Source organism: Cherax quadricarinatus, chromosome 26 (genome assembly GCF_038502225.1).
Source record: "Cherax quadricarinatus isolate ZL_2023a chromosome 26, ASM3850222v1, whole genome shotgun sequence".
Lineage (NCBI taxonomy): Eukaryota > Metazoa > Arthropoda > Malacostraca > Decapoda > Parastacidae > Cherax > Cherax quadricarinatus.
Window position 1 is genome coordinate 10,181,161 of NC_091317.1, and position 20,862 is coordinate 10,202,022.

General features: G+C 45.0%; 1 protein-coding gene across 1 annotated transcript in view; it reads left to right on the forward strand.

The window, feature by feature from the left end:
* The window catches only part of LOC128691617 (tachykinin-like peptides receptor 99D), a gene marked incomplete at its 5' end in the record, with an annotated part of 139,361 nt that overhangs the window by 110,490 nt on the left and 8,009 nt on the right, over nt 1-20,862 (forward strand). The window contains 1 exon segment of the mRNA XM_053780447.2: nt 11,659-11,771. Coding sequence (XP_053636422.2) covers nt 11,659-11,771 — 113 coding nt within the window.

Sequence of the window (20,862 nt, forward strand, 5' to 3'; positions counted from 1 at the left end):
TTTGTTGAAAATAAGAAAAAGTTTTGGAGTGAGATTAACAAGTTAAGGAAGCCTAGAGAACAAATGGATTTGTCAGTTAAAAATAGGAGAGGAGAGTTATTAAATGGAGAGTTAGAGTATTGGGAAGATGGAAGGAATATTTTGAGGAATTGTTAAATGTTGATGAAGATAGGGAAGCTATGATTTCGTGTATAGGGCAAGGAGGAATAACATCTTGTAGGAGTGAGGAAGAGCCAGTTGTGAGTGTGGGGGAAGTTCGTGAGGCAGTAGGTAAAATGAAAGGGGGTAAGGCAGCCGGGAGTGATGGGATAAATATAGAAATGTTAAAAGCAGGTGGGGATATAGTTTTGGAGTGGTTGGTGCAAATATTTAATAAATGTATGGAAGAGGGTAAGGTACCTAGAGATTTGCAGAGAGCATGCATAGTTCCTTTGTATAAAGGCAAAGGGGAGAAAAGAGAGTGCAAAAATTATAGGGGGATAAGTCTGTTGAGTATACCTGGTAAAGTGTATGGTAGAGTTATTATTGAAAGAATTAAGAGTAAGACGGAGAATAGGATAGCAGGTGAACAAGGAGGCTTTAGGAAAGGTAGGTGGTGTGTGGACCATGTGTTTACAGTGAAACATATAAGTGAACAGTATTTAGATAACGCTTAAGAGGTTTTTGTGGCATTTATGGATTTGGAAAAGGCGTATGAGAGGGTGGATTGTGGGGCAATGTGGCAGATGTTGCAGGTGCATGGTGTAGGAGACAGGTTACTGAAAACAGTGAAGAGTTTTCACGAGGATAGTGAGGCTCAAGTCAGAGTATGTAGGAAAGAGGGAGATTATTTCCCAGTAAAAGTAGGCCTTAGACAAGGATGTGTGATGTCACCGTGGTTGTTTAATATATTTATAGATGGGGTTGTAAGAGAAGTAAATGCGAGGGTCTTGACAAGAGGCGTGGAGTTAAAAGATAAAGAATCACACATAAAGTGGGAGTTGTCACAGTAGCTCTTTGCTGATGACACTGTGCTCTTGGGATATTCTGAAGAGAAGTTGCAGAGAATGGTGGATGAATTTGGTAGGGTATGCAAAAGAAGAAAATTAAAAGTGAATACAGGAAAGAGTAAGGTTACGAGGATAATAAAAATATTAGGTGATGAAAGATTGGATATCAGATTGGAGGGAGAGAGTATGGAGAGGTGTATATATTCAGATATTTGGGAGTGGACGTGTCAGCGGTTGGGTCTATGAAAGATGAGGTGAATCATAGAATTGATGAGGGGAGACAAAGAACTTTGTCCTTGGAGGCAAAGACGGGAATGTACGAGAGTATAGTTTTACCAACGCTCTGATATGGGTGTGAAGCATGGGTGTTGAATGTTGCAGCGAGGAGAAGGCAAGAGGCAGTGGAGGAAGGGTTGTTGAGGTGGTTCGGACATGTAGAGAGAATGGAGCGAAACAGAATGACTTGAAAAGTGTATCAGTCTGTAGTGGAAGGAAGGCGGGGTAGGGGTCTGCCTAGGAAAGGTTGGAGGGAGGGGGTAAAGGAGGTTTTGTGTGCGAGGGGCTTGGACTTCCAGCTGGCATGCGTGAGCGTGTTTGATAGGAATGAATGGAGACAAATGGTTTTTAATACTTGACGTGCTGTTGGAGTGTGAGCAAAGCAATATTTATGAAGGGATTCAGGGAAACCGGCAGGCCGGACTTGAGTCCTGGAGATGGGAAGTACAGTGCCTGCACTCTGAAGGAGGGGTGTTAATGTTGCAGTTTAAAAACTGTAGTGTAAAACACCCTTCTGGCAAGACAGTGATGGAGTGAATGATGGTGAAAGTTTTTCTTTTTCGGGCAACCCTGCCTTGGTGGGAATCGGCCAGTGTGTTAATAAAAAAAATAATAAATATACATATCGCAAGAATCGTTCTGAGCCTAACGAAAAAATGTATTTCAATGTGTTTGTTTATTATTACTTTACTGTAAACTTATCTAAAATATATTTTGTTGGATTAGGCTCAATTAAATTCCACTTGTTATAATAAGTTTTCTAAGGTTCTTTTGGTACAAAATTATTAATTTTTATGTTAACGTAAATGAACAAAAATATATTTTGAAACGTATAAGAGAAAATTTTAGAAAGGACTTAATTTTAAATGAGTTCTTGCTAATTGACCAATTATACAATTTTACCTATTTGGCAAGACATATTTCTATCTATATATAAATATATTTTTTTTAACATATCGGCCGTTTCCCACCAAGGAAGGGTGACCCGAGAAAAGAAAAACTTTCATCATTCACTCCTTCACTGTCTTGCCAGAGGCGCGCTCACATTACAGTTATAAAATTGCAACATTAACACTTTCCATCTCCAGGACTCAAGTCCAGCCTCCCGATTTCCCTGAATTCCTTCATAAATGTTACCTTGACTACACTCCAACAGCACATCAAGTCCTAAAAACTATTTGTCTCCATTCGCTCCTATGTAACACGCTTATGCATGCTTGCTGAAAGTCCAAGCTCCTCGCACACAAAACCTCATTTACCTCCTCCCTCCAACCATTCCTAGGCCAACCTCTACTCCGCCTTCCCTCCACTACAGATTTTTACTCTCTCGAAGTCATTTTATTTTGTTCCAACCTCTCTACATGTCCAAGCTACCTCAACCCCTCCCCAGCCCTCTGGATAATAGTTTTGATAATCCCGCACCCCCTCCTAATTTCAAAACTACCAATTCTCTGCATTATATTCACACCACACATTACCCTCAGACATGACATCTCCACTGCCTCCAACCTTCTCCTTGTTGCAACATTCACTACCCATTCTTCACACCCATATAAAAGTGCTGGTATAACTATACTTTCATACATTCCCTTCTTTGCTTCCATGGACAATGTTCTTTGTCTCCACAGACTCCAGAGCGCACCACTCAACTGTTTCCCCTCGTTAATTCTAATATATATATATATATATATATATATATATATATATATATATATATATATATATATATATATATATATATATATATGTATTGCCAAACGTCTGCCAGTCGGGATTAGATCCTGCAACACATTCTCTTGCCTCATCAGACAAAACAACGGTCCCATTGGCTTGACCGTTGTTCTGTCTGTTGGTGCGGGAGAATGTTTCACAGGAACTAATCCCGGCTGGCTGAAGTTTGGTAAATGTTTCAATGCCACTTGTTTCGTGGTTTCATATATATATAATAAAGGCCCTGGTCAGGAATCGAAAGACCCCAAATTCTATTTCTACCTCCCTTGTATATGTGCGTCAGGGATGAGAGAGAGAGAGAGAGAGAGAGAGAGAGAGAGAGAGAGAGAGAGAGAGAGAGAGAGAGAGAGAGAGAGAGGGAGAGGATGGGTGGAATGAGAGTAAGGAGTCATATTTCCTTTCCGTAGTTTCTGGCACGTTGTGACTTCAATTTGAAGAATATATGAATACAAATAACCCAATTAGGCGTAAGATGTTCCTCCCTCTGGGCTCACACAAGACCTTTACACTTTGTGGACTGTGTTTGAGCCTCGTGATCTGACTCATATTCCGAGAGAAGACATCGTATAGTGTCCTGCTTCATATTTCTACACATAGTATCATCCAGGAGCCACACAACAAATGCTACTTCTCAACTATATGTAACATCTCTGTTAAGTCAGTACTTAAATACAGAGAACCAGGTAGAAGCCGACACCTCTTAACCCAATGGTTTACAATCAAACTGTTCAACGGGAGGCAGATAATTAGCTGTGATGATAAACGTGAAGAAATTTAACTCACAATAATGGAAAAAGAAGGAATCAGATGAGACATGGTCCCAATATACATGATCCTTAGTGTACACAACGAGGTGGATATGACAGAACCCACGAGGCCAGCTGGGAGTGAATTCGGTAACTTCCAGCTGAAAGACAGGGCCAGGAGCTGAAACTTGATCTCTTCAAATAAAAATAGGCAAACACACACTCACACACACACACGCTGAGGAGAGGTTTGTACCCAAGGGTAACAGAAATAACGAGAAAGCCAGGATGAGCCCTTCGTTCACCTAAAGGTGTAGAGAGGACAAAACCTTATAAATGTGCTAGAGAATGGAAGAAGTATAGAAGGCAAAGGACCAATGAAAATATGGAGAGTAGTCGTAGAGAGAGAAATGAATATGCACAGGTAAGAAAAGAGGCCCAACTTCAATACAAAAATGACATAGCAGCGAAAACCAAATCTGACCCGAAGCTGTTGTACAGCCACATCAGGAGGAAAACAACAGCCAAGGACCAGGTAATCAGGCTAAGGAAGGAAAGAGGGAAGATCACAAGAAACGACCACGAAGTATGTGAAGAGCTCAACATGAGATTTAAAGAGGTGTTCACAGAAAAATGGAGAGGTGGGGTACACCATCAACTGTTGAGCAAAATACACACAACCAAGGAAGAAGTGAAGAGGCTGCTAAGCGAGCTGGATGCGTGAAAGGCAATGGGGCCCGATAACATTTCTCCATGGGTCCTGAGAAAGGGAGCAGAGGCGCTATGTGTACCACTAACAACAATGTTCAACACATCTATCGAAACAGGGCGACTACCTGAGGCATGGAAGACAGCAAATGTAGTCCCAATTTTAAAAAAAGGGAACAGACAACAAGCATTAAACTACAGACCAGTGTCACTGGCATGTATAGTATGCAAAGTCATGGAGAAGATTATCAGAAGACTGGTGGAGCACCTAGAAAGGAATGAGCTTATCAACGGCATCCAGCACGGTTTCAGGGACGGGGAAATCCTGTCACAAACATACTGGAGTTCTATGATAGGACGACAACAGCAAGACAAGAGAGATGGAGGGGGTAGATTGCGTTTTCTTGGATTGCAAGAAGGCGTTTGACACAGTTCCACACAAAAGATTAGTGCAAATCTGAAGGACCAGGCAGGGATAACAAGGAAGGTACTGCAATGGATTAGAGAATACCTGTCAGGAAGACAACAGCGAGTCATGGTACATGGCGAGGTGTCAGATTGGGCGTCTGGGTTCCACAGGGGTCAGTCCTAGGACCGGTGCTGTTTCTGGTATTTGTGAACAACATGGCGGAAGGAATAGATTCAGAAGTGCCCCTGTTTGCAGATGATATGAAGCTGATGAGAAGAATTCAGTCGAACAAGGACCAGGGAGAACTACATAGGGATCTTGACAGGCTGCAGGCCTGGTCCAGCAACTGGTTCCTGGAGTTCATCCTCACCAACTGCAAAGTCATGAAGATTGGGGAAAGGCAAAGAAGACTGCAGATGGAGTACAATCTAGGGGACCATAGACTATAAACCTCACTCAAGAACAAGGATCTTGGGGTGAGAATAACACCGAGCACATCTGAGGCGCACATCAACCAAATAACTGCTACAGCATACGAACCCTTAGTAAACCTAAGAACAGCATTCCGACACAGCATTCCGACATCTCAATAAAGAATCGTTCAGGACCCTGTACACCGTGTACGTTAGGCCTGTATTGGAGTATGCAGCACCAGTTTAGAACCCACACCTAGCCAAGCACGTAAGGAAACCAGAGAATGTGCAAAGATTTGCAACAAGACTAGTCTCGGAGCTAAGGAGAATGTCCTACGAGGAGAGGTTAAGGGAAATTGACCTGACTAAGACTGGAGGACAGGAGAGATAGGGGGGATATAATAACGACATATCGAATACTGAGAAGAATCGACAAAGTGAAGAGAAACATGATGTTCCTGAAATGGGACACAGCAAGAAGGGGTCACATTTGGAAGTTGAAGACTCAGATGAATCAAAGGGATGTTAGGGAGTATTTCTTTAGTCAGAGAGCTGTCAGAAAGTGGAATAGTCTGGGAAGGGATGTAGTGGAGGCAGGATCCATATATAACATTGAGAAGAGGTATCATAAAGCGCATGTGAAGAGTGGGGTTCCACAAGGGTAAGTCCTAGCTCCGGTGCTCTTTCCTATATATGTGAATGACATGATGGAAGGAATAGATTCAGAAATATTGCTGTTCCCTGATGATATGAAACTGATGAGGAGAATACAAGCAGGCGAGGATCAGGTAAGATTACAAGGATATCTGGATAGCCTGCAAGTCTGGTCCGACAAATGGCTCCTGGAGTTTAACCCCAGCAAGTGCAAAGTCATGAAGGTTGGGGATGGACAAAGAAGCCCGCAGACGGAGTACTGGATGGGGGATCAAGAGTTGCAAACGTCACTTAAAGAAAAGGATCTTTGGGTAAGCATTATACGGAGCGTGTAACCTGAGGCGCACATCAGTCAAATAACTGCTGCAGCAAATGGGCGGTTGGCAAACATGAGAATTGCATTTCAACATCTAAGTAAGGAGTCATTCACGACACTGTTAACCGTGTACGTCAGGCCCATACTGGAGTATGCAGTATCAATATGGAACTCACACCTGGTCAAACACATCAAGAAATTGGAGAAAGTCCAAAAGTTTGCAACAAGACTAGTCCCAGAACTGATAGGTATGTCTTATGAGGAGAGGTTAAGGGAACTCAACCTGATGACATTAGAGAATAGGAAGGATAAGGACGGCATGATAACGGCGTATAAAATGCTGAGAGGAATTAACACGGTGGACAGGGCTCGAATGTTTCAGAGATGGGACACAGGAACAAGCGGACAATACTGAAAGGTGAAAACCGAGATGAGTCATAGGAATGTTAGGAAGTATTTCTTTAGCCTTAGAGTTGTCAGGAAGTGGAATAATCTGGAGAGTGAAGCAGTGGAGGCAAGTATCATTCATAGTTTTAAGAACAGGTATGATAAGGGTCTAGGAGCGGGGAGAGTGACTTAGTAGCGACCAGAGAAGAGGAGGGGCCAGGAGCTGTGAATCGACCCCTGCAACCACAATTAGGTGTGTACACACACACACACACACACACACACACACACACACACACACACACACACACACACACACACACACGACACTGTACACCGTGTATGTCAGGCCCATACTGGAGTATGCAGCACCTGTTTGGAACCCGCACTTGATAAAGCACGTCAAGAAACTAGAGAAAGTACAAAGGTTTGCGACAAGGTTAGTTCCAGAGCTAAGGGGAATGTCCTATGAAGAAAGATTAAGGGAAATCGGCCTGACGACACTGGAGGACAGGAGGGTCAGGGGAGACATGATAACGACATATAAAATACTGCGTGGAATAGACAAGGTGGACAAAGACAGGATGTTCCAGGGAGGGGACACAGAAACAAGAGGCCACAATTGGAAGTTGAAGACATAAATGAATCAGAGAGATAGTAGGAAGTATTTCTTCAGTCATAGAGTTGTAAGGCAGTGGAATAGCCTAGAAAATGACGTAGTGGAGGCAGGAACCATACACAGTTTTAAGACGAGGTTTGATAAAGCTCATGGAGCGGGGAGAGAGAGGGCCCAGTAGCAACCGGTGAAGAGGCGGGGCCAGGAGCTAAGACTCGACCCCTGCAACCACAAATAGGTGAGTACAAATAGGTTAGTACACACACAGCGGAGAAGCAAGCGATTACATAGCAGGAACGCTTCACTCTGGAGGTCCCAAAGTGGTAATTGCAGTGATGTATAACCCACCACAGAACAGCAGGAGGCCAAGGCAAGAGTATGACGAGAGCAATAGAGCGATGGTTGACACACTGGCTGCAGTGGCCAGAAGAGCTCATGCATGCAGGGCAAAGCTCCTGATCATGGGTGACTTTAACCACAAGGAAATTGATTGGGAGAACTTGGAGCCACATGGGGGCCAACATACATGGAGGGCTAAGATGACGGAGGTGGTACTGAAAAACTTCATGTACCAACACGTAAGGGACACTACAAGAGAGAGAGGAGAGGATGAACCAGCAAGACTGGACTTAGTATTCACCTTGAGTAGTGCAGATATTGAAGACATCACATACGAAAGACCCCTTGGGGTCAGCGATCATGTGGTTTTAAGCTTCGAATACACAGAGCTACAAGTGGAGGGGGAATGAAGCCAAACTACAAGAAAGGGGACTACACGGGAATGAGGAACTTCCTGAACGGGGTTCAGTGGGACAGAGAACTGGCAGGGAAGCCAGTTAATGAGATGATGGAATATGTAACAACCATGTACAAGGAGGCTGGGGAGAGGTTTGTACCCAAGGGTAACAGGAATAATAAAAAAGCCAGGATGAGCCCATGGTTCACCCAAAGGTGCAGGGAGGCAAAAACCAAGTGTGCTAGGGAATGGAAGAAATATAGAAGGCAAAGGACCCAGGAGAATAAGGAGAGCAGTCGTAGAGCCAGAAATGAATATGCACAGATAAGAAGGGAGGCCCAACGACAATATGAAAACGACATAGCAGCGAAAGCCAAATCTGACCCGAAGCTGTTATACAGCCACATCAGGAGGACCAGGTAATCAAGGAGCAGGTAATCAGGCTAAGGAAGTAAGGAAGTGAGACAACAAGAAATGACCGTGAAGTATGTGAGTAGCTCAACAAGAGATTCAAAGAAGTGTTCACAGAGGAGACAGAAGGGGCTCCAGAAAGACGGAGAGGTGGGGTACACCACCAATTGCTGGACACAGTACACACAACCGAGGAAGAAGTGATGAGACTTCTGAGTGAGCTAGATACCTCAAAGGTAATCGGGCAGGATAACATCTCTCCATTGGTCCTGAGAGAGGGAGCAGAGGTGCTATATGTACCCCTAACAACAATATTCAATACATCTATCGAAACAGGGAGATTGCCTGAGGCATGGAAGACAGCAAATGTAGTCCCAATCTTTAAGAAAGGAGACAGACATGGAGCACTAAACTACAGACCAGTGTCACTGACATGTATAGTATGCAAAGTCATGGCGAAGATTATCAGGAGAAGAGTGGTGGAACACCTAGAAAGGAATGATCTCATCAACAGCAGCCAACATGGTTTCAGGGACGGGAAATCCTGTGTCACAAACCTACTGGAGTTCTTTGACATGGTGACAGCAGTAAGACAAGAGAGAGAGAGGGGTGGGTGGATTGCATTTTCTTGGACTGCAAGAAGGCGTTTGACACAGTTCCACACAAGAGATTGGTGCAAAAACTGGAGGATCAAGCAGGGATAACAGGGAAGGCACTACAGTGGATCAGGAATACTTGTCAGGAAGACAGTAGCGAGTCATAGTACGTGGCGAGGCGTCAGAGTTGGCACCTGTGACCAGCGGGGTCCCACAAGGGTCAGTCCTAGGACCTGTGCTGTTTCTGGTATTTGTGAACGACATGACGGAAGGAATAAACTCCGAAGTGTCCCTGTTTGCAGATGACGTGAAGCCGATGAGAAGAATTCATTCTATCGAAGACCAGGCAGAACTACGAAGGGATCTGGACAGGCTGCAGACCTGGTTTAGCAATTGGCTCCTGGAGTTCAACCCCACCAAGTGCAAAGTCATGAAGATTGGGGAAGGGCAAAGAAGACTGCAGACAGAATACAGTCTAGGGGGCCAGAGACTACAAACCTCACTCAAGGAAAAAGATCTTGTGGCGAGTAAAACACCAGGCACATCTCCTGAAGCGCACATCAACCAAATGACTGCTGCAGCATATGGGCGCCTAGCAAACCTCAGAACAGCATTCCGACATCTTAATAAGGAATCGGTCAGGACCCTGTACACCGTGTACGTTAGGCCCATATTGGAGTATGCGGCACCAGTTTGGAACCCACACCTAGCCAAGCATGTAAAGAAACTAGAGAAAGTGCCAAGGTTTGTAACAAGACTAGTCCCAGAGCTAAGAGGTATGTCCTACGAGGAGAGGTTAAAGGAAATCAACCTGGCGATACTGGAGGACAGGAGAGATATGGGGACATGATAACGACACACAAAATACTGAGAGGAATTGACAAGGTGGACAAAGACAGGATGTTCCATAGATGGGACACAGCAACAAGGGGACACAGTTGCAAGTTGAAGACACACATGAATCACAGGGATGTTAGGAAGTTCTTCTTCAGCCACAGAGTAATCAGGAAGTGGAATAGTTTGAGAAGCGATGTAGTGGAGGCAGGATCCATACATAGCTTTAAGCAGAGGTATGATAAAGCTCACGGTACAAGGAGAGTGACCTAGTACCGGCCAGTGAAGAGGCGGGGCCAGGAGCTCGGACTCGACCCCCGCAACCTCAACTAGGTGAGTACAACTAGGTGAGTACACACACACACACACACACACACACACACACACAAATAAGAATCAACTCCACCGAGCACAAAAGTTCAGTATCAAACGTGTTCCAAAAACAAAAATATTAAATCAATATTTGAATGTTTGAAAACCCGCTAAATGCAAACAGGGAACAAATACACCATTCTGAGAATATAGATGCTCTGATTCACTTCTAAAGTTGAGTACTACACTCACTGAACCACTAATACAGTTGAGTTCTACGCTCACTGAACCACTAATATAGTTGAGTACTACGCTCACTGAACCACTAATATAGTCCGAGATATTTTTATTGGAAGCTCAGTAGCCCAGACGCAAGAGTGAGAGACTGTCGATTCGCGGACCGCGGTTCGAGCCCCCATCCTTCCTTCTGTTAATTCATAATACACATGTAATTACGAATTATTGCCTAATTTTTACTCTTCTTTGGCTAGGTGTTAGAGCCAGTTCCGACATTACACTGAGATGAACTAATCAGTGAAAGAAATTCAGTACTAGACTGCAGTAATATTGGCAACACTCATGGCACGACAGGGCTCGAACCCAAGACAAGCCAGTCCTAAAGCTAGCAGGACTGTGCTCCTGTACTATACTGGCCCAGTAAGATTCGTCCAAAGAACATACTATCATATCATTAGGATTTCGTGAGTCATTGTTAATATTATCATACATTTTTATACTGATCATTCAATTTACATTTATGTATGCCTTGAGTTTAATACATGAAGAAATATTTGTCATAGTTTGATGTCACATAACAAGGATCTAATTATCTCTACAATGATAGAATAGATATATTTTAAATAGCATTTTCACCCAAATATTGTTATATTATCTACAGTTAATAATATCATTGTATTATTTTGTGAGGATGTGAACGTTTAATGGTTGCCTCCAGCTGCTGCACTGTCAGACGTGTTATTGCCGTTTTTAACTTGGTTACTTCTAGTTAAATATACGTTCTTGTGGGTTTATGTAACTTATTCTAACCTTAACTAACCTATCCAAACTTGAAATAAAGAAAATAGTACTCATGAGTTTACAGGAAACGTTCGGAATTCGACGCTCGGAACCTTGTTAGTGAACCAGGGTTGTAAAGTGAATACCTTGAATAATGACACACATCTTTCAGACTTGTAGAAGGGTAAGAATTATCCTTGATGCACCCTTAGGAAGGTAACATTCGTCTCTGAGATGTGTTTATGAAGGTATGATTATCTTCGAGGTTTATTTAAGAAAGTTCAATAATCGTAAGGTGTCTTTAAGAATGTAATATTATCTCTGACCTTTGTGTCTTTAAGAACGTGTAATTGTCTTTTAGATATCTTTAAGAATGCACGGTTAGCTTTCGTCTCTTTATTAATGATTTTAATTATCTGTTAATTATTTTCATTAGTATGTATAATAATTGTTAGGATGTTGGAGGGTTCATGAGGTGAGGGAGTGTTGTTCTTGTTGTGTTCTCAGATGCCAGAGATAGCACACACTGACTACATCCAAGAGACCTTCCTGGCTATATACTGGCTGGCCATGTCCAACTCCATGTACAACCCCATGATTTACTGCTGGCTCAACAACAGGTAAGTAACTCTGGTTCTTCTCTGTCCCCCTCCTGGCTCCCTCCTGCTACCTCACCCGAACCTTTACCTACACTTCCTCCTCCGTACCTGCATCCTCACCTGTGCTTCTTCTTCTTCTGCCTTACCTGTATTCCCTCTACACCCCTCACCTGTGCTCTACCTTCGGTCCCTTTTCCCTCTTTTATGCTCAGTTCCCCTTCACATGCCACACACCTTTAGTTCTCCCTTCCCCCTTCCCCCTTCATCCCTCCTGCCTCAGACGAGCCAGGTGTGTGAGGCTACGGTGAAGGCAACAGGCGGCGACAACAGTTTCAGATGACCAATTAGTGAACACCATCCAATACTCTTTCACGCTGGCCCAACTATTAAGGTCGCTCTTTGACCTTACGATAACATATTCATTCAGTGGAAGAAAAATAACTGCTGGAAACATAATATCAGAGGGCGGTGCTACACACGCTAGAACTGCAAAATCACAATACAGTGGATGGAACTATTAACAACTGACCACAATTTGAAGAGGAAACCTTAGAAGAGGCTTCGGTACGTCCTGGGTCAAGCTGTGGCTTGACAGAGGTCCAGGACCGATTATTTTAGGGGAAAGAAATTTCGTTGCAAGTTTCCTCTGAAATTGTTTATTGGTTGTGAATTAGATTTGAACCCGGATTACAAGCTGTTCCTCAGGAAACACACTCACCATCACTCATACAAGAAAGTTGTACTTTCAGTTAAATGAGTAGGCATGTATATTCGGCTGTGCTAGAAACATTAGCCAACAAATCTAAGCTTTCAGTCCAGTTCAGAAACCAATCTCATAAATCCACAAAATATCAGACAAAACCATGAATCATTTTCCTTAAATTAACCAAGCACTCAGTAGACAATAATATAGCTGAAAAGTAACAGTGGTGACAGTGGGATTCTATTTCACAGAAAGTGTAAGTGTTGGAGCAAAACTAAGTTCAGGTTTGGATTCAGCGTCTCCAAATTATTAAGAAGCAGCTGTTAAACTAGAGTAAACGACTGCTATATTTCCAAAATGTATTTTATTATATTATAGAAGAAAAATTAAATCACACATTTAGCAAATAATATATATTACTTCAAACTGGCTATAAAAACATCCCAGAACTAGATATTGAAAATATGTGACATTATTATCTCAATAAGCCTAAAATAGTTACCTCTGCGTCTTCTCCGTGCCTCATACACACCCATGTGTACTCTTAATAATATACCAGTTCTCCACCGTAAATAGCAAGCGTGTGGTTTCCAACAACTGGAGGGTCAGCGATGTCTTCACTTCTGCCATGCTACCCTCTCATTTATGTAATTTGGTTATTGACGTTAATATAGGTTAATTAAGGTTAAAGTAACTTAAGCTTGAATAACTGTTGGTCTAAGCTTAGACTGTGCAGAATCTAACACATTGTAATATGCTGCATAACATGCTTGTTATTTAGAGGACGATTTATAAGACACCCCTGACACTTATGACCCCTCACACTAGTCACTCCCTAAGTGACAATAACAGAGCACACACACCACTTCCCTTATTCCACTGAACTCTACGTCTCCCTTTTCTTTGAGTGCCAGTTAGCCTTCATTGATTTAGGTTTAAGAAAAGTAGATATGGAGCTGTTTCCTGTTAAATTCTCTTGTAAAACATTGAAATGTGTTAAAAGAAATAAGAAAAATCTTGTTAGTAGAAAAGGATACAGTGACCAACCAACACAATCAGAACGTTGAGGCCGACCACATCTTTCAAGAAAATAATGAGATCATCTTTGCTTCCATTCTGTAGGTTCTAAAAAATTTAATTTGATAAAAACAGATTAATAAGTGCTCAAAGTAGTGATCTTCTTTAGAGGTTCGAGCCAGTGACCTGAGACAAATGAGACGTGAGTTCATTTACCTGGCTATATTACTTGCCAGTAGTGATTATAAAACCATTGGATAACCACTCGAACATCAACGAGGAAGCTAACGACAGGAGTTGGTATTTCACATCCCTTTTATAGTGACATCTTTAATGGGAGATGCTTATACTAGCTTGGATGAAATTCTGTGTGAGAAAAATCCCAAATCCCAACAATATCCAGTATAAGCGGCAAAAAATGTGACGTGGCCGCTGTGAGAAGCTTGAGCATTACTGAAGCTCGCAGACAAAGCTCTCACATTCAAAAGTTGTGCCTATTTATGCATAGTTCCTTAAGTGTGTATAATTTTTTAAGCTATTTATCATAAGTAAACATTTTTATTGTTATTTTCACTTTTCTACGTCGATACCTGAAGTTAAATGTTTGTGCACTTCATATATAACAATGTTTATATATAAGGCATTAAGAGGTTTATTAGATAATTTATTTTTTGTTGAAAGTTTTTAATCTCAGAATGTTGCATAGAGCTTTTATAAAAAGTTAAGTTGTTACAATACAAACATAATGTTACTTTGACACCAGGAAACAGCTCCAATTCGAAAACAATTTCAAAATTAAATGAGAAATGCATTTTTTAAATATTTTGCTAGTGTGCATTTATCATAGGTGGTTTTTTGTGTCCAAAGCTTAGAGATTTAGTGCAGCATGAGGAAAGTATTATTGACAGTTTTTTTTTTTTTTGCATAATTACCGTTTAAAACTTTTATAAATTTGTCTGCTTTAAGATATCTTTAACTTGATTGCTTGCTGCTACTGTCTTCTCTGCCTGCACTCACTAATAACTCTTGGAAATTTCCCTTATAACTGTTATTTACCTTTTCTTCTAATTTCATTTTTTCTTTTAATGCGATCCTATTTTTCTTTTGCATTGTTATGTTATAGTTCATTTTATTTCTTTATTTTTTGTGTGTGAAAATGATGTGTCTGTAGTTTGAGCAGTAGTCATACGTCAAGTATCTCACTGTTATTCTTGCTTACCCTGTAGACTCATTGATAACTTCTCTTCAGTCGTCGTTCTAACTTAACTCGTGAATTCAAAACAGATATTTCAGGGAAATTTTTTGAAAATTCGCGCGTTTTGGTATTCTCTTGAAATTTCTTTCAGGTGACCTGGAGAACAACTTCCACCACAGAACCAAATATCAGACCTGAGCACGTTGCTCTTCATGTGTGCCTGCTGCACGCCCAAGATAATGTCAGTCAACCAATCAGTCATTTCTCCCACTACATACTGCTTCTCCTCCTCCTATTCCTCCTCCACTTATTCCTCCTCCACTTATTCCTCCTCCTCCACCTTTCTCTTTTACTGGATATCGATGATACGGTATCAATAAATTCACCCAGAATTTGGTTTGCGGCTTCTTATCAGTCATAAGAAGAGTCCAGTTGTTTGACTTTCACTAACGTGCCTTCTCATTTCTCACTCCCGTGTTCTATATCCTATTCAAGTGTCCTTCTTTGTCCCACTCCCGTGTATATCTATGTCCCACTGCCGTGCGTTTCTATGTCCCACTCCCGTGTCCTATGTCCCTCTGCCGCGTGCTTCTTCCGTGTCTCTCATACCAGGTTTCCTGAGTTGCTTGAGTTCTGGGCGTAATCTCAGTGTCTCCTCATTTGCCTGCTGCTCCCTCGTGTTCCTGCCTTTGTTGTGGAGCACTGCAGCTCTTCTGCTCCACCTGCTGCTGTGTTTATATTGTGGTGATGGTGGTGCTGCTGGTGTGGGTAATGCTGGTTCTGCTGCAGGTGTGTAATGCTGTTGATGCGTGTGGTGTGGGTAATGCTGGTGGTGCGGGTAGCATGGGTAATGCTGGTGGTGTAGGTGAACTGGTGGTGTGGGTGCCGCAGGTGGTACTGGTATGGGTAATGCGGGTAGTACTGGTGGTGTGGGAAATGCAGGTTGTGTTAGTGGTTCTGTTGGTGCTACGTGGACTGGTGATGAGGGTGGTGCTGGTAATATGGGTGTGATTGGTGCTGGTGGTGTGGGTGGTGCTGGGGTACGGGCGTGGATGGTGGTGTGATTGGTGCTGGTAGTATGGGGTGTGTGTGCCGGTGCTGGCGCTGCGGATGTGGGTGGTGCTGGGGTGCGGGTATGGGTGGTGCTGGGGTGCGGGTGTGGGTGGTGCTGGGGTGCGGGTATAGATGATGCTGGGATGCAAGTTCGGGTGTGGATAGTGCTGGGGTGCGGGTTCCGGTGTGGGTGGTGCTGGGGTGCGGGTGTGGGTGGTGCTGGGGTGCGGGTGTGGGTGGTGCTGGGGTGCGGGTGTGGGTGGTGCTGGGGTGGGGGTGGGGGTGGGGTGTGGGGGGGGGTGTGGTGCGGGTGTGGGTGGCGCTGGGGTGTGGGTGTGGGTGGTGCTGGGGCACCAGTGTGGGTGGTGGTGGGGTGTGGGTGGTTACCTGGAGGTTACCTGGAGGTGGTGGGATGCGGGTGTGGGTGGTGGTGGGGTGGGGGTGTGGGTGGTGGTGTGGTGCGGGTGTGGGTGGCGCTGGGGTGTGGGTGTGGGTGGTGCTGGGGCACCAGTGTGGGTGGTGGTGGGGTGTGGGTGGTTACCTGGAGGTTACCTGGAGGTGGTGGGATGCGGGTGTGGGTGGTGCTGGGGTGTGGGTGTGGGTGGTGGTGGAGTGTGGGTGTGGGTAGTGGTGGAGTGTGGGTGTGGGTGGTGGTGGAGTGTGGGTGGCGGTGGGGTGTGGGTGGTGCTGGGGTGTGGGTATGGGTGGTGCTGGGGTGTGGGTGTAGGTGGTGCTGGGGTGTGGGTGTGGGTGGTGCTGGGGTGTGGGTGTGGGTGGTGCTGGGGTGTGGGTGGTGGTGGGGTGTGGGTGTGGGTGGTGGTGGAGTGTGGGTGTGGGTAGTGGTGGAGTGTGGGTGTGGGTGGTGGTGGAGTGTGGGTGTGGGTGGTGGTGGAGTGTGGGTGTGGGTGGTGTTGGGGTGTGGGTGGTGCTGGGGTGTGGGTGTGGGTGGTGCTGGGGTGTGGGTGGCGGTGGGGTGTGGGTGGTGCTGGGGTGTGGGTGTGGGTGGTGCTGGGGTGTGGGTGTGGGTGGTGCTGGGGTGTGGGTGGTGCTGGGGTGTGGGTGTGGGTGGTGGTGGAGTGTGGGTGTGGGTGGTGGTGGAGTGTGGGTGTGGGTGGTGGTGGAGTGTGGGTGTGGGTGGTGGGGGAGTGTGGGTGTGGGTGGTGTTGGGGTGTGGGTGGTGCTGGGGTGTGGGTGTGGGTGGTGCTGGGGTGTGGGTGGTGGTGGGGTGTGGGTGGTGCTGGGGTGTGGGTGTGGGTGGTGGTGGGGTGTGGGTGGTGGTGGGGTGTAGGTGTGGGTGGTGGTGGGGTGTGGGTGGTGGTGGGGTGTGGGTGGTGGTGGAGTGTGGGTGTAGGTGGTGTTGGGGTGTGGGTGGTGCTGGGGTGTGGGTGTGGGTGGTGCTGGGGTGTGGGTGGTGGTGGGGTGTGGGTGGTGCTGGGGTGTGGGTGTGGGTGGTGGTGGGGTGTGGGTGGTGGTGGGGTGTAGGAGTGGGTGGTGGTTGCTGTACACTCGTTGACAAATGGAGTTCTTACCTATATATTCACCACTTTAAACTCGCTTATCTGCTGAGGTTGAGTCTTACCTGCTCCTTAACGGGTCGCTTACTAGATTTGCTTCCTCTTAGCCTTGCAAGCCTTTGTCATACCTGTTCTTAAAACTAAGTATGGAACCTACTTCTACTAGTCATTTCACTTTCTGACATCCATGAGACTGAAGAAATACTTCCTGACATCCTTGTAACTAGCTGGTGTTTTAAACTTCCAAGTGTGCCCTTGTGTAGTACCAGTTTCTCACCTCTGGAACAGTCTATTTCCATCAGCTTTGTCATGTCCTCATGGTACTTTGTACGTGAATATCACGTCTCTCCTGGTTCCTCTATCCTCTAATGACATCTGGTTTACGTTCTTTAACTTTTCCTCATAGCTCGTTTCCCTTATCAGTAAGATTAGTTTCGTTTCGAACCTTTACATTTTTACCACTTTCTTAACGTGCTTCATGAGGTAAGGGTTCCATACTGGTGTTGCGTACTCCAAGATATGCCTGACATATGTTGTATAAAGTGTCATAAATTACTTCGTTGCTTGTGTCTGGGGTGAGTGTACCTATATTAGGATAGTTAGTTAATACAAGTGACCTGAACCAATGTTTAATACGACATGGAAGACTATTTCTATCGTGTTCATTTTCTCTCTCAATTTAATTATTATTATTATTATTATTATTATTATTATTATTAGTAGTAGTAGTAGTAGTAGTAGTAGTAGTATTGAGAAACGGGGATCTCGAGAATTTATGCAATACAAAAATTATTTTTTTAATAAATTTTAACGTATTAAAAAGATGTATAGCAAATAACCAATTTATAACACAAAAAATATATATCATAGAATTATAGCATACGTGTGAATAAGGATAAAACAAAATACAGTAATATCAACAATTCATGAGAGTGGAGTGAAAAAGATCCCGAGGAATGTCTAAGGGTGGGAGAAGGACCAGACGACTCAATGTATATATGAAATGGCAACAATATATAAGCAGAGCTGTAACAGTGTATGCCTGAGGGCGCTTGAGTGGAGGTGACAGCTGCCTCACAGCTGGCAACACTGCAGCCTACAAACTGCAACTATGCGGTGAAATTTAGGCAGACATGCAGGACAACTCAGGTTGAAGTGATGACACCAGATGGAGTTGATATGGCATTTGGTAGATATGACACGGGGGAGGGTAGATATACCAGGGCAACTGGTAGATATGACGCGGGGAAGAGAAAAGTTGACTTGCGTTTTGGTAGAAATTACACGTTAGAGGGAAGAGATAACTTAGTATGTTCTAAAGTTGACACAAGGTAGGATGAAGATGACACGGTGGGGACGCCACGGTGTACAGGAGATATGACACCCAGGCCACGGTGTACAGGAGATATGACACCCAGGGCACGGTGTACAGGAGATATGACACCCAGGGCACGGTGTACAGGGTATATGATACCCAGGGTACGGTGTACTGAAGATATGACACCCAGGCCACGGTGTACTGAAGATATGATACCCAGGCCACGGTGTACAGGAGATATGACACCCATGGCACGGTGTACAAGAGATATGACACCGAGGCCATGGTGTACAGGAGAAATGACACCCACGCCACGGGATAAAGGAGATATGACACCCAGGCCAAGGTGTACAGGGTATAAGACACCCAGGCCACGGTGTACAGGAGCTATGACATCCAGGCAACGGTGTACAGGGTATATGACTGCAAGGGCACGATGTACATGGGATATGACACTCAGGCCACGGTGTAGAAGTGATGTGACACAGAGGTCACGGTGTAAGGGTGATGTGACACAGAAGTCACGGTGTACAGGAGATATGACACCCAGGCACGGTCGACAGGAGATATGACACCCAGGCCACGGTATACACGGATATGACACCCAGGCCACGGTGTACAGTCCATATGACACCCAGGCCGCGATGTACAGGGTATATGACACCCAGGGCACAGTGTACAGTGTATACGACACCTAGGCCACGGTGTACAAGTTATATGACACGCAGGCCACAGTGTGCTGGGTTCATGACACCCAGGCCAAGGTATACAGGGATATGACATGAAGGCCACGATATACAGAAATTGTGACTTCCAGGGCACAGTATACAAATGATGTGACACCCAGGCCACGGTGTACAGTTGATGTGACACAGAGGTCATGGTGTACAGGTGATGTGACACAGGTCACGGTGTCCAGGTGGTGTGTCACAGAAGCCACAGTATACAGGGATATGACACCAAGGCGAAGGTGTACAGTGAATATGACATCCAGGCCACGGTATACAGGGATATGACACCCAGGCCACGGTGTACAAGATATATGACACCCAGACGACGGTGTACAGTGTATATGACACACACTCCACGGTCTACAGGAAATATGACACCCAGGCCACGGTATACACGGATATGACACCCAGGCCACGGTTTACAAGGTATATGATACCCAGGCCAGGGTATACATATATGACACCCAAACCAGGGTATACAAAGATATGACACTCAGGCCACGATGTACAGGAAATATGACGCCCAGGGCACGGTATAGAAATGATGGGACATCCAGGCCATGGTGTACAGGTGATGTGACACAGAGGTCACGGTGTACAGGTGCTGTGACACAGACGCCTCGGTGTACAGATGATGTGACACAGAAGCCACGGTGTACAGTTGATGTGACACAGAGGTCACGGTGTGCAGGTGGTATGTCACAGAGGTCACGGTGTAAAGGGATATGACACCATGGCCACGGTGTACAGTGTATATGACATCCAGGCCACGGTCTACAGGATATGTAACACCCAGGCCACGGTATGTAGGGATATGACACCCAGACCACGGTGAACAGGATATATGACACCTAGGCCACGACATACAGTGCATGTGACACCCACGCCATGGTGTACAGAGATATAACACCCAGGCCATTGTGTACAGTGTATATGACACCCAGGCTACGTTGTACTGGGGATATGACACCCAGGCTATGGTTTACAGGGATATGACACCAAGGCCACGGTGTACAGTGTATATGGCATCCAGGCCACGGTGTACAGGGGATATGACATCTAGGCCACGATGTCCAGCTATGACAATCAGGCCACGGTGTACAGTGCACATGACACCCAGGCCACGATGTACAAGGTATATGACACCCAGTCCACAGCCTACACTGTATACGACACCTAGGCCAGGGTGTACAAGGATATGACACCCAGGCCACAGTGTACGGGGTATACAACACCCTGGCCACGATGTACAGTGTACATGACACCCAGACCATGGTATAGAAGGTACATGACACCTAGGCCACAGTATACATGACACCCAGATCACGGTGTACAAGGTATATGACACCCAGACCACAGTGTACGGGGTATAAAACACCCAGGCCACGATGTAGAGTGTATGTGACAATCAGGCCACGGTGTACAAAGGATATGACACCCATACACGGTGTACAGTGCATATGACACCCAGGCCACGGTGTACAGGGTATATGACACCCAGGCCACGGTGTACAGGTGATGTGACACCCACGCCACGGTGTACAGGGTACATGGTACCCAGGCCACGGTGTACAGGGTACA